Source organism: Bubalus bubalis, chromosome 11, assembly GCF_019923935.1.
Source record: "Bubalus bubalis isolate 160015118507 breed Murrah chromosome 11, NDDB_SH_1, whole genome shotgun sequence".
NCBI lineage: Eukaryota > Metazoa > Chordata > Mammalia > Artiodactyla > Bovidae > Bubalus > Bubalus bubalis.
The window spans coordinates 100,982,769-100,997,956 of record NC_059167.1 but is presented as its reverse complement, the minus strand read 5'-3'; the positions used below and the strand labels follow the sequence as shown (position 1 = coordinate 100,997,956).

The window sequence follows — 15,188 nt, the reverse complement described above, 5'->3', positions numbered from 1 at the left end:
GACCCAGGGATTGAACCCAGGTTTCCTGCACTGCAGGCAGATGCTTTACCATCTGAGCCACCAGGGAAGCCCTTTATATTGATGGGTAGCATATATGTTTGTCAAATATATAAGATGAGGCAGAAGGCTTCTTTTTCTTTCAGTGATTTTATTTCACAAAGGTGATGGGTAATCAAATATGTTTATATTGGTTACCTTTTGAAAAAGTAGGAAAATTTGAAACAGCTCTGTGAGTGGCAAATAGAGAGGATTATGTATACATGAATAGAGTTAAGTATTGTGATAAAATCTGTAATAAAATGATTATGATACTCATTTAGGATGAATGATTTTTATTATATGTAAATAGGAATAAAAGGTAAGGGGATTATATAAAATATTATAATAACTATTTATAATTACTGGTACTGTTACACAGCAGAGTGAGCATTTCCGCCCTTGGTGAAGGGGCAGGAAAAGGGGTGCTGGGCCAAAAGGTTCTCTGAGTCTCCTTTTGTGGTTTGTTATTCCTGACCCAGGGTGATTAAGAGAGAGTGAATGTTTTCACTGGACAAACACAAGAGTGCTGGGAATACAGTGCTTCAGGTTGGACTAGCTCCTGCCTCCATGCTCCGGGAGTTGCCCCTGCTTCACCCAGTAACGTGATAAAATGGGAACTGTGGAAACTGGTTAGCTTGGCCCTTGGAACCGCCAACATTTGGCAAGAAGAGTGGGATAAAGGTTCCACCTTGCTCTCTCCCCTGACTTAACAGGCACTGGAATCCCTTTGACTATGTGCTTCTGTGGCAACTCTGGGTGCTTCCACCCGCTTTGTACTTGGTTTGCTCCTCCTCTGCTCTTCCTCCAGATGAAGTAGAAGGTTTGTTTCTTTTTCTTTCAGTGACTTTATTTCACAAAGGTGAGATTTAAAGGAAGGCCTCTCGACAGGGCCCCAAATTCCCCAATTACCATCTAAAATTCTGTCCTCCAAAGATTAATTTGAATTAATAAACAAGTATCTTAAGACTGGCTAATGATACTTATTAAGAATGACCATCACATTTAATGATAATCATCACTAGCATGTGTTGCATACTTAGTGTGAGCCAGGGGCTATTATAAAGACTCATGACGTAATTGATTTAATCCTTCCTGCAAGTCTGTGAAGAAGGTTCAGAGAGAGATGTCCAGTGCTTGCGTGTGTGCTAAGTCTCTTCAGTCCTGTCCGACTGTTTGCAGCTCTGTGGACTGTAGCCCACCAGTCTCCTCTGTCCATGGGATTCTCCAGGCAAGAATACTGAAGTGGGTTGCCATGCTCTCCTGCAGGGGATCTTCCCAACCCAGGGATCAGACCCAAGTCTCCTGAATTGGCAGGCAGATTCTTTACCACTGGGCTTCCCTGATAGCTCAGTTGGTAAAGAATCCACCTGCAGTGCAGGCGATCCCAGATCGATTCCTGGGTTGGAAAGATCCTCTGGAGAAAGAATAGGCTACCCACTCTGGTACTGAGGCTTCCCTTGTGGCTCATCTGGTAAAGAATCCACTTGCAATGTGGGAGACCTGGGTTCGATCCCTGGGTTGGGAAGATTCCCTGGAGAAGGGAAAGGCTACTTACTCTAGTGTTGTGGCCTGGAGAATTCTGTGGACATGACCCCAAAGAGTTGGACATGACTGAGTGACTCACACTTCTTTACCACTATTGCCACCTGGGAAGCCCCAAGATGTCCAGTAACTGGTTCCAAGTTATATGGTGATGAATGAGGGGAGAGAGGATGGAATCCAAATAGGTCTGCTCTGGGACTTGGACCCTCACCCACTGAACTGGGCCTTCTCTCCTGGATATGATTTGATTAGATTGCTTTATTCCTTACACCTGGCAGAGATGCTTGTCAGGGGGACTGGAAATGAACAGAGAAAATTTTAGGGAGAGACATGTCTGTAGGGGAGTTGCTGTGGGGATGCTGGAAAGAGATTTGGGCGGCATTCTCTGCAGCCAAAGACTGTAAGAAACTCACTCATTATCACCTTGATGTTACTGATCTTATAACCAACATGAGAATTCAACTAAGAACCCAGCATGTACTGTTTCTCTTCTCTGCTTTTCTCCAAACACTGACGTCATTTCTCTTTTAACGTTCTAGCAGCAGAAAATTCTTATGTATGTTTGTGTGTATATATATCATAAATAAATGTTTTACTTGTTATTTAAATGTAATTAAAAAAATAACACTTTGCAAATATTCTTGAAGAGAAGGCCAATGAAATGCAACTAATTTCTGCAATTACTCTTTTCTTCCTCACACCAGTATTGGCTGGATCCTGCGAAAACCCTGTCTGAACACAAAGAACTGATCAACAGTAGGTATTTGATTTTAATTTTGTTGAAATTTGAAAATGATATAATGTCCTTGATTAGATGAGTGCAGAAATAGGCTTTAAGACCACAGGTGTGAATATTAGCACTTGAGTGCCAGAATATGGAAATGGGTGTTTATACATTGCTCAGTCTCTGCAGACTCTGATTAGATTGTGTGGATAGGAACTCTGAGGAGATGTGAGCATTGAATTTTGCTTTTGGGGGCACCTGGCCTGGATTTCTGTCTGTGATTTTTCCATTGCTTTTGAAATTCACCTTCAGACAGAAAAAGCAGAGACGCACTGATTTGAAAAGCAAATGGGCATTGGATATATTAAAGTGCTTGAGTTTCTTGGGTTAAAGAGTGGTATTGCCCTTCACATTATTTACTGGGTCAATAATTAAGGAGTGCCCTCATAACCTGAAAGATTGCTATGAATTCAGAAAGGATTCATCTATTTTGGTTTTGACTTTATCAATATGAATCTACTAATTGACTCAGAAGTCTAATTAATGTTATATTCATTAACATTAATTTTCATAACTAAAATTTTTGTTTATAAATGTACACATGCCCACACACTTGCAGCCCTTAAGTATGTAGAAGAGTAGTTATTTTTAAATCATCTTTATTATTAAAATTGCTAGTAAAATGTATAACATGAGATGTACCATGTTAACCATTTTGGAGCGTACGGTTCAGCAGCGTTAAATACACTCATATTGGTTTGTAGCCGTCACCAGTAACCATCTCTGAAACTTTTTTGTCATCCCAAACTGAAACCATATCATTAAACTATTTTGCTGAATTATTGCTGATAAGACCTAGAGGATTCTTCTGGCCTTTCTCACCCGATCCTGAGTCTGTACTTTTCCTGTGTATTGATTCATTCCTTGGGGTAAAATGGGTCACATGGTGCTCTATGGACCCCAAGGGCAGGAATAGAGCTGTGCCTCAGGACGGAACTGGGAGCTAAGAGCTGCAAAATTGTCAGGAACTCAGCACGTACCGTTTCTCTGAACATCAGCATCATTTTTGTTTCTCTCTGTGGTCTGGCTCTTTTTGCCCCTCCATGTCTGTGGTGGAAACCTCCACAGTTTCCAAATTATAGTTCTAGCCACAAGCAGAGGTGAACTGGCTGTCTCTGAATTGCAGCTCCAAACTCTTGGGAGGCTGTTTGGCCAGTTTGCATTAGTAACTCACTGCAGTCCACTCAGCTGTGTCTAGGCTTTTCCAAGGTCAGTACAAACACAGCTGGTAGGGGGCCAGCATTCTGCATGAGAATGGGCAACAGGTTTCAGAGATGGGGCTGGTGGCCTATGAGATGAGAAAACACCCTCAAAATACATACCTTAGATGTCAAGTTCTGCCTCCTCAGCCTACACAAGAGTAAGTCCTAATCAGAAAGGGTTTGCGACCTGCCATGGATAAGGAGCTGCTCGGTATTGGAGGGATGACCAAAGCCCTGACCATCTGACTTTTCATTCCACGTGCTTCCTGAGTGAGCAAACTGCCCCCTGAAGGCTGAGAGGAAGCAGGAGGTTCATGTGATTAGATGTGAATGCAGATAACTTCCATGAGGTATCTTGATAAGAATGGTAGATGCTCCAATTTAACAAGTCTCATCCCTCAGGATCTAGAAATCTGCACTTTTCCAAAAGATTCAGGTAGAATAATAAACACCATAAATTCTTGTCCATTTCAACCACTTAAAAAATACTAGTTCAAAAATTAGAAAAATTTTAGTATTTTAAGGCAGATTTCTATGCAAATGTGGAGAAAAATGTAAATTATTTTATTTAAAGTATATTATTCAAGTGTTCCTTTAAGAACATTCGAAGTATCTATTTCTTTACATGGTATGAAATATTATGTTTAATATCCATAATCTGTAATGCAGTTACAGTTTTTAACTGCATTTCTTAATGCAGTTATAACTTTCTCATCCTAAATAAATGTCATCCTGTCAAAAATTTGATGTACAGGAAGAATAAAACACTAATATTACAATTGAATGGAGAAGGAAATGGCAACCCACTCCAGTATTCTTGCTTGGAGAGTCCCATGGACAGAGGAGCCTGGTGGGCTGCTGTCCATAGGGTTGCACAGAGTTGGACACAACTGAAGCAACTTAGCATGCATGCATGCATTGGAGAAGGAAATGGCAACCCACTCCAGTATTCTTGACTGGAGAATCCCAGGGACAGAGGAGCCTGGTGGGCTGCCATCTGTAGGGTTGCATAGAGTCAGACATGACTGAAGTGACTTAGCAGCAGCATAACAATTGAATAATGCATAATTTTTTATTTTATAAGATAGTTTGATAATTGATGAAGGAGAATGCCTCTCACATCTCCAGCAGGTAAGTCAGAAGGAATATCTGTAAAAATGACAGAATATTTACTAGTCACCGAAATTCTCATTGGTAAATTTTGATTTAGATATCCTGAGCTAAAGGGAAGCTATTATCATTAAAGGCCTTGAAATCAGTCTTCACAAGAGGTAGATTAGAGGATTCCCAGTTTCTGGCTTCTATTTTGCTAGAGTAAAACATATTAACTTACATAAATTATTTCTTAAAGATAGACCTGGAAAAACATAGATCAAGATAATAATCTAGGTATTTGCTTCATTGGCACCTTATTTTTGTAGTCAGCTTCAGATTAAGAAAATGAAAAATACCTGGGCAGACATATCCTTGCTCCAGAATTTCCATTTCTTTGGCCTTCAGTTGATGTACAAAACAGTGATGTGTGCATGAAGTATTTAACTTTACTCTGAAGTTGTATGATTTTTTTCCCTGAGAGCCTGTATGCAGTAGTTGCCAGCAAGCACTCAACTCTAGGTATTAGCAAACGTGGTTCTCACTTTTGGGATCTTGGGTGAGTTGCTTTACCTCCTTGGAGCTTTTCCTGCCTTACATATGTTACCAGATGCTCAGATACAATCAAATAGTAACTTGTGTATTTGGACATAAGACATTTTATATGTAAGTGGGTAAAGGAGGGCTGATTTCAGCCGAAAGTCTTTAGAGAAAATTAGTCCAAACTGAATGTTTTTAACTAGATATTTTTCAAACCTCTGCTTAACTGCTTATCACCAAACACATTTGAACTGGCTGGGCTTGGTCAATAGTGTGGAATCTGTCATGTTCTAGGGAATAAAAGCAGCTCTGGCGTCTGGACAAGGCCTTCTTCGCTTTGTACACCATCTCAGCAGCATCTGTGCTCCTCCCATCCCCAAATATGTGAACCCTTGTGGCCTGCAGGCGCAGGCAGGTGCACCTGCTCGGTAACACTGAGCTTATTGACACAGACAGATTAGCGGAGGATGGACTTCCTAGCTCTTCTGAATATTTAATAATCGGTGCCTTCTTGACATCTGTGTTCAGGGGTGAGGTTATATTTGTCAGAAATAAAAACACAGTGATTAAGTAAACATAGAAATTGAACATATGGAGTCAACTCTAGGGATAAATTATAACAAAGTTTCTTTAAAATTTAGTTTCTAAAAAAGCTCCAGTATAAGGAGGGCCTTATGCAGGAAGGCATAGGGTAGGGGAGAGAGGTAGGACCCTAGTGTTGGTTGTCTCCTGTGTGCCGTAGCATGTGTGTGTCATAACAATAATAAATAATAACATCACTTTATATATTATAAATGTATTATGACTTTGTTACCTGTTGTTCTATGTAACTTCCTCTCCCTAGCTTCTAAATTTGTGACTTTATTTACTTAGTTAAAAATGAAAATAGACTGTGTGTCTGTGTACCTGCTGCTGAGCATTTAAACTGTCTAGCTTTTTGCTGATTTTAGTGAGTACTTTCTGCAATGGTTAGTGGTGGGAGTGCAGTGAATGTGGGGTGCCTATGTCTCTCGGAGATCCTGATTCCATTTCCTTTGGATAAACACCTAGCAGTGGGATTGTTGGCTTATACGGTGGCTCTGATTTTAACTTGTGGAGGAACTTCCATACTGTTTTCCCTAATGGTTCCATTAATTTATGTCCCCGCCAACAGTGTACAGAGCTCTTCTTTCTTTACATCATCACCAGCACTTTTGTCTTTTTGACAATAGCTGTTCTTATAGGTGTCCATTCTTATAGGTGTGAGGTAATGTCCTAATGTGGTTTTGATTTGCATTTTCCTGATGATTAGCGATGTGGAGTATCTTTTCATGTATTGAATATCTTTGGCCATTTGAACGTCTTCTTTGGAAAAATATTTATTTAGTTTCCATATTTTAATTGGGCTGTTTGTCTTTTGCTGATGAGTTGTACGACTTCCTCATATATTTTGTATTAACCCCTTATCCAGTATATGGTTTACAAATATTTTTGATGAGTGTAATTTTTAATAGTTGTGTTATATTACACTACTACTTTGGCAAATTTATAATGTGAAATTTAATTTTTATTTCTTATTTTAGCTGGACCTCCATATACTTTGTATTTTGGTATTAAATTCTATGCCGAAGATCCATGTAAACTTAAAGAAGAAATAACCAGGTATAGTACTGACTTTGCTTTTGATCAGTACATGTATGGCATATACAAAAGGCTTTATTTAAAACAAATTGGAGTCAAATGTTGGGATGATGTCTGCATGTGTTTTGTAAGCGTTTCCTGTGAGAGTTAAACTCTCATTGCATGAGGCAGTTCAGTGTCTGATGATAGATGTGCTTAAACAATGACACGGACCTGGGTGACGTGATAATAGATTCTGCATCTGCTGTGGTGGGATATATCTGTATCGTTACAGTGAAGGATACAGTCAGCCTTTGTAGTCATGTAAAAGTAGCCATATGAATATGTAAATGGAAGATATAAATATATTTTAAAATTGATCGAAGTGTACTTGAATAATAATGTTGTGTTATTTTCTGCTGGACAGCAAAGTCGATTCAGTTATTGTTGTTGTTGCTCACTCACTTGTGTTTGACTCTCCTTGGCCTCAGGGGCTGTAGCCCACCAGGCTCCTCTGTCCATGGGATTTCCCAGGCAAGAATACTGGAGTGGGGTGCCATTTTTTCCTGCAGGGGATCTTACCAACCGAGAGATTGAATCCACATCTGTTATGTCTCTTGCATTGGCAAGCTGGTTATTTACAGGCTATATATCACTAGTGTCACGTGGGAAGCCATGACTCAGTTATACATATACGTGTATATTCTTTTCCACATGGTTTACTATAGGATGTTGAATATAGCTCCCTGTGCTATACCTGTGTGCTAAACAATGAGTAGGGCCTTACTGTTTATCCATACTATAATATACATAAGAGTTTGCGTCTGCTAATCCCAAACCCCCAATCCACCCCTCTCTGCCCTTATTCCCCCTTGGCAACCACAAGTCTGTTTTCTGTGTCTGTTTCTGTTTTGTTTTAAATTCATTTATGTAGGGACGATATTTTGATGCTGAGCTTGCATATGTAAATATAAACTTGAAGAGCTACTTACTTCTCTTTAATTGTTGTAGCTTAAATATTATCTGTTCAGAGATTTCATTCATCTCTATGGAAAATGAAAAGATAATTGCTTTTAGTATTAAGGGAGAGAGAAAACCCAGTATTTTATAATGTGTTACTTCACCTTTGTCATTGACTATCTTATTTTAGTTAAGGCAAATGTTCTGATTGGTATTGGTTATATTGTTAAAACAGTCCATGCCAACATTTGAAAGTGGCTTATAAAGAGCAGACAATAGCATTCTGTTTTCACTTATTCCACTAATGACCTTCCTGCGTGCATTCGTATGTGCTCAGTTGTTTCAGTTGAGTCTGACTCTTTGTGACCTCGTGGACTGTAGCCCGCCAGATTTCTCTGTCCACGGGATTTTCCAGGCAAGAATTCTGGATTGGGTTGCTGTGCCTTCCTCCAGGGAATCTTCCTGACACAGGACTCAAACTTGCATCTCCTGCATTGTAGGCGAATTCTTTACCCACTGAGCCACTTGGAAAGCCTGACCTGCCTACAAAAACAGAAGCGTTTCCCTAACTTACCTTTAAATGGTCAGTTTTTCTAATGAACCCATCTGTGGCTTGAGTAGAACCCAATGCGTCGTTCAAAGAACTGGAAATCATACCTTTGATAACGAAGACAGTCTATGGTTTTGTTTCTGTTCTGTCCTTTATCTTCTTCCTTAGAAGTCTTATTCCTTCCACTGCCTTTTGTCTTGATTTGTCTCAGTCTCACAGAAAAGAGAGAAGGTCAGCTATGGGACCTCTGCTGTTCTGCTCTGAAGTATTGTAATTAGGCCTCGTTTGCAGAACTGTGCTCACGTCTGCTTTCCAGTCTTCCATTGCTACATTGTTAGTGAGCGCTTGGAAAGGCAGGACTGAGGCTTTCTCAGCGCAAACCTCTATGGGAGAAGGGACACTGTACTGGGGAGAGGCTCAGGTGAGGGTCCTATTTACACTAGAGTTTCATGAACAGTCCTTGTAGTCAAGAGTTATTTCTAAGTTGAGGTTTCTGGGGAACCTGAGTCCAAGTGATATACAAGCACATTTGTATCTGTAAGTGATCAGGGAATTAGGGCACAAGATTTTATGAAAATACAAGGGAAGTTCTTCATTTTGATGTTATCAGTAACTTCTCTGTGCCTCCGTTTCCATACTTATAATATTGGAACTGTACCTGCCTCATGCTTTCCTGGTGGCTCAGAAGTAAAGAATCCGCCTGCCAATGCAGCAGACTCATGTTCAGTCCCTGGGTGGGGAAGATCCCCTGGAAGAGGAAATGGCGATCCACTCCAATATTCTTGTCTGGGAAAAGAGGAGCCTGGTGGGCTAAGGTCCACGGGGTCACAAGACTCCGCCGTGACGTAGCATCTAAACCACCACCTCCACCAGCTGTCTTGTAAGGTTTTTATAAGCATTAAATGGAGTAATGTATTTGAAGCTCTTTTAAGTTGGTTGTGTTGGCTCACAGTTCAGTGGGTAATAAATGCTAGCACTACTATTTTCTTCTCTCTTTTCTCTGACAGTTCAGTTAGTTACATCTTAAGTGAGGGTTAGAGTCCAAAAGAGTGCTTGATTTAGTATTAAGGGAGAAAAAGAGTAGTGTTTTCTAATAATGCATTCCTTCATATCTGTTCACACAAATACTGATGATGCATAGAAATTTCCTTTCAGAATCTTCTAATGGCTCATTAGCAGAATACATGGATTTGTTTGTAATGTACAACCCCACAATATATTGAATGAAACCTTTTTTCTTTCAAGTTTTAGACCAGATCTTGTAATAACCAGGTGATATAGTTAACTTACAGTTAGTGGCCATGATCTATGATAATTTGGTTTTATTGTACAAAAACATACAGTCAAATTTAGGTAAGTTAAATATGCATGTAATGTGCTACTATTATATACTCTTGTTGTTTAGTTACTAAGTCACATCTGACTATTTGTGACCCTATGGACTGTGGCCCACCAGGCTCCTCTGTCCATGGGATTCTCCAGGCAAGAATACTGGAATAGGTTGCCATTTCCTTCTCCAATATACTCCTTCTTAGTATATCCTAAAGATAAAATCACTGATTTGCATGAATATGCTAACTTAAATGGTTAGGCATAATAGACCTTAAAAAGGGAGTCAATTACACAAGATAATTTTGGCAAAAGCAAAAAGGAAACCAAAAGACAAAATCCCCCAAAATAAAAGCATACTTCTGTCTGCATTTTCACCTTGAATTTTTATCTTGCTTCAGTTCTTTGGAAAATTGTTTCAACCTACTCTGTATGGGCTCTTAGGTTTTTTAATTTTTGTTTCTTCACTTTCTCGCTTCTGTTTCCTTTTTTTAAAATTAAATTTAATTTTTAAAACTGGAAGTGTACTTGATATACAGTGTTTCAGGTGTATGGCGAAGTGGTTCATTTATACATACATACATACATACTGTGAAGAAGGCTGAGCGCCGAAGAACTGATGCTTTTGAACTGTGGTGTTGGAGAAGACTCTTGAGAGTCCCTTGGACTGCAAGGAGATCCAACCAGTCCATTCTGAAGGAGATCAGCCCTGGGATTTCTTTGGAAGGAATGATGCTAAAGCTGAAACTCCAGTACTTTGGCCACCTCATGCGAAGAGTTGACTCATTGGAAAAGACTCTGATGCTGGGAGGGATTGGGGGCAGGAGGAGAAGGGGATGACAGAGGATGAGATGGCTGGTGGATGGCATCACTGACTCGATGGATGTGAGTCTGAGTGAACTCCGGGAGTTGGTGATGGATAGGGAGGCCTGGCGTGCTGCGATTCATGGGGTCGCAAAGAGTCGGACACGACTGAGCGACTGAACTGAACATACAAATGTGTATATTCTTTTTCAGAGTCTTTTCTGTTATAGATTATTACAAGATACTGAATGTATTTCCCTATGCTATACAGTAGGTCTTTGTTGTTTATCTGTCTTGTATATATACTTTGCAATTTGTATATGAAAAATAGCTATAGTAAACAACTTTTACTTATTCTTTGTATATATAGATCTTTTGAAAATCACACAATTTCATACATATTGTTACAGACCTCTTTCACCATCTAACCCATTTGTTATACTCCTGCCCTTGTGGATGGATATCCAACTTGTTTCATTTTAAAATTATAGATAGTGCTGCATTAAGTACATAAATGATCATATTAGATGAAGTATTCCAGAAGGACATTGTATTTAGAGGGAATTTTTTTTTTTTAGGTGAGTAAGATACATTAAAAAATAAGGTTCCAGACTATGAAAAATATAAGTTAATAGAATCACTTCAACTTGGAGTACCTACTGTTTGCTCTAAAATGTTTTCGCTGGGGGATTCTGAGGTCATATATCCAACATTCCATTTTTATAAAAAGTTCCTGAAATGTTAGCCAGCTTCTTCTTAAACTTTTTTACGAGAGGGAACTTTACTGCCTCACAGAGCAGTAGGAAGTTCAATAAGAAATAAAAGATCTCTGGGACCTCTGTCGTCAGCACTAGGTATTCTTTCTAGGTTTATGCAAAATAGATCTGAACTCTTTGTCTTTATCAGTTCTTTAAATACTTTGTGTCCTCATGGCATCTGTTAAACTTATTTTCAATTCTGATTCAAAATATTATAACAAACTTCCATGTAGTATGTATCATTCATAGCTCTGTATTTTCTGCAGATTTTATCAGCATAATGCACATATTTGTTAAGGCAGGCTGTGGGGTCAGGTTGGGTTTTGCAGCCTTACTCTGCCATTCACTGGTTGTGTTGAGAAGATTACATAACCTTTTAAAGTCTCAATTTTCTCATCTGTAAAAGGGAATTATTGTATTTCTTCAAAAAGATGACAGGAAGAATATATTAGCTATTACAAGCAAACTTGGGTGTGTGTGTGTGTTCACTCACTCAGTTGTGTCTTACTCTTTGTGACCCCATGGACTGTAGCCCGCCAGGCTCCTCTGTCTGTGGGATTTTTCAAGCAAGAATACTGGAGGGAATTGCCATTTCCTATTCCAGGGGTGAAGTATCAATAACCTCAGATATGCAGATGACACCACCCTTATGGCAGAAAGTGAAGAAGAACTAAAGAGCCTCTTGATGAAGGTGAAAGAGGAGAATGAAAGGCTGCCTTAAAACTCAACATTCAAATAACTAAGATCATGGCATCCAGTCCCATCACTTCATGGCAAATAGATAGGAAAACAATGGAAATAGTGAGAGGCTTTATTTTCTTGGGTTCTAAAAATCACTGCAGATGGTGACTGTAGCCATGAAATTAAAAGACGCTTGCTCCTTGGAAGAAAAGCTATGACCAACCTAGTCAGCATATTAAAAAGCAGAGACATTACTTGGCCAACAAAGGCCCGTCTAGTCAAAGCTATGGTTTTTCCAGTGGTCATGTATGGATGTGAGGGTTGGCCCATAAAGAAAGCTGAACGTTGAAGAATTGATGCTTTTGAACTGTGGTGTTGGAGAAGACTCTCGAGAGTCCCTTGGACTGCAAAGAGATCCAACCAGTCCATCCTAAAGGAAATCAGTCCTGAATATTCATTTGAAGGACTGATGCTGAAGCTGAAACTCCAAAACTTTGGCCACCTCATGTGAAGAACTGACTCATTTGAAAAGACCCTGATGCTGGGAGGGATTGAAGGCAGGAGGAGAAGGGGATGACAGAGGGTGAGATGGTTGGATGGCATCACTGACTCAATGGGCATGAGTTTGAGTAATCTCTGGGAGTTGGTGATGGACAGGGAGGCGTGGCGTGCTGCAGTCCATGGGGTTGCAAAGAGATGGATATGACTGAGTGACTGAACTGAGCTGAACTGATTCCAGGCGATCTTTCTGACCTAGTGATTGATCCCTCGTCATTTGAGTCTCCTGCATTAGTAGGTAGATTCTTTTACTACCACGCCACCTGTGTAAAAATGTAAGTGTTCAGTAGATGGTAAGGGTAGATAAAATGAATTATCTTATCTGTTTAAATTACTGATTAATAATTAGGGAAGAGGGCTTCCCTGGTGGTACAGTGAATAAGAATCTGCCTGCCAGTGCAGGGAACAAAGGTTCCATTCCTGGTCTGGGACGATCCCATTAGTGGCAGGGCAGCCAAGCCCATGTGCCACAGCTGCAGAGCCTGCCTGCAGCTAGGGCCCTTGAGCCACCAGCACTGAGCTCACCTGCCTAGAGCCTGTGCCCAGCAGCAAGAGAAGCCATCGCAGTAGAAACCCTCACACTGGAACCAAGAGTAGTTCCTACTTGCTGGAACTAGAGAAAGCCCACACACAGCAATGAAGACCCAGGGCACGGCTCCCCCCACCTCCCCACGCCACCCCACCCCACATACACACAAATTAGGGAGGAAAAGACCATCTTGGAGCCCTAGCTTGCATTTCTTGAATTTGTACATCAAGACAGAATTCACTCACTGACTCACCCTCCATTGAATAATATGTGGAGCATTGTTGTCCAGTGCACTGAGGACCAATGAAATTTAGTAGTGACCAAGAGAGAGCTGTGGTTTCAGTCCTCTGGAGAGAAAAGACAGAGAATGAGTGAGTGAAGGAGTCTGCCTGTTGCTTTGCTGACAAACCTTGTGGCTTCCCCCTGTGGCTCAGTGGTAAAGAATCCACCTTCAATGCAGGAGACTCAGGAGATGTGGGTTTGATCCCTGGTTGGGGAAGATCCCCTGGAGAAGGAAATCTCAACCCACTCTGCTCTTCTTAACTGGAAAATCCCATTGCAGACCAGCCTGGTGGGTTATAGTCCATAGGGTCACAAAGACACGACTGAGACACTGATCTTGTTGCCATTGAAATTTTAACTCTTCCTAAAAAAGAGAATCATGTTAGTTCCAAATAACTTATTCATGATGAATAGCTTCTAAAAATAAGCATTTGTTTTTTAATATTTTATTGTACTTTGTTAGAGATTGACATTAAGCTTTTCAGTTTATTATTATTATTATATCTGGTAATCCATATTATTCTCTTTGTGAAGGCTAGTGTGTTTTAGCTTCTTTATGGGTTGAGTGACCTTCAGTTAAACATTCACTTCCGGGGTCCCTGTCTCCTTCTAAGTGAAGATAATGATCCTCAACACATTAGATTTGAGGCATGGATCACATTCCAGTATGGATGCAGAAGAAATTTGTGACCTTTAAAAGACTATCCAAATATAAGGTGATATTACAACTCTTCGCTCTTGTATTTTTATCATCAGTTTTAACCTGCAAAAATGTTATTCCCAGTCTTTGCCATATTCCCTTGATAGTCAGTGGGCGAGGCTCCTGTTTTTCTTTTTCTTAAGCCATGCATGCTGTTTCCCCCTCCCCCTCATGTTTACTATTATGTTGTTATTTAAACATTCCCCTCTGTCCAGCACATTGTTTTATCCAAATGATTAGGCTTCTCTGTTGGATTCAGAGAACACTGCTCCTGTGTAGGCAGGCAAACCTCTTCTCTCAGGTTTCCTGGTGTCACGTTCAGCTGGCATCAGAAATCAAGCTTCTACTTGTCCCCACATCTTTCAGTTTACTCAGCAGGGTCTTAAGTCATGGGAAGGCATGCTTCAAGCTGCATTGGTATTCTTCAAGCATTTTTGGTTGTCTTTGGCCTCAGAACCTCCTGTTTGGGCTCCTGAAAGAACAGTTTCTCTCTACCTCTTCTTTAAGCAAGTCTCCTTTGCCTGTTCTTCTCATCCCTGACACTTGCTGAATCACTGATGGTCCTTAGCAGCTTGTACGTCCGGGGTGTCAAGTCAGCTCTTCTCTATGAACATCACATAAACAGAAAATGGTGATGCCAGTATTTGAAGTCCTTCTCTTGTGTTTTACATGTTGTACTCTTGTGATGAGGGAGGTTGGGATGAAAGATGGAGGACCCCCAACTTCTGGGGCTCATAATCTCACTGGGGTGACAGTGCATATACACTAGTGAAGTGAAGTCGCTCAGTCGGGTCCGACTCTCTGCAGCCCCGTGGACTGTAGCCTACCAGTCTCCTCAGTCCATGGAATTTTCCAGGCAAGAGTACTGGAGTGGGTTACCATTTCCTTCTCCAGGGGATCTTCCCAACCCAGGGATTGAACCCGGGTCTCCTGCATTGTAGACAGCCACTTTACCATCTGAGCCACCAGGGAAGTCCTTCAGAGACAACACAGGATGCTAATTTGTCCCCATTTTCATCCATCTGTCTTCCTGTTCATTCTTATATCCATCAAGTCAACAGGTATTTACTGAGTACTTATTGTGTGCTAAGCCTGAGATACTAGAAATATAGTCATTGGTGGGATCTGGTTTCTTCTCCTTTTTACCTGCTTGTTTTTCTCTCTGTTTAAGCTCTTTGTTTTCTCATCTCTTTGGTTCTCTTTCCATTTCTCTCTGAAGCAAAGTCTATAGAATTAGGC

General features: G+C 40.5%; 1 protein-coding gene across 9 annotated transcripts in view; it reads left to right on the top strand.

Annotated features, from left to right (window-relative positions):
• EPB41L4A (erythrocyte membrane protein band 4.1 like 4A) overlaps positions 1 to 15,188 on the top strand; it is a 282,196-nt gene that overhangs the window by 148,349 nt on the left and 118,659 nt on the right. For 8 of the 9 annotated variants that reach the window (XM_045162143.1, XM_045162144.1, XM_045162141.1 and 5 more), the window contains exons 3-4: positions 2,286 to 2,337; positions 6,762 to 6,840. In XM_045162143.1, the coding sequence (XP_045018078.1) occupies positions 2,286 to 2,337; positions 6,762 to 6,840 (131 nt within the window). Of the gene's footprint in view, positions 1 to 2,285; positions 2,338 to 4,654; positions 4,699 to 6,761; positions 6,841 to 15,188 lie in introns of those variants that run through there. The other variant, XM_045162147.1, reaches the window with a different exon arrangement.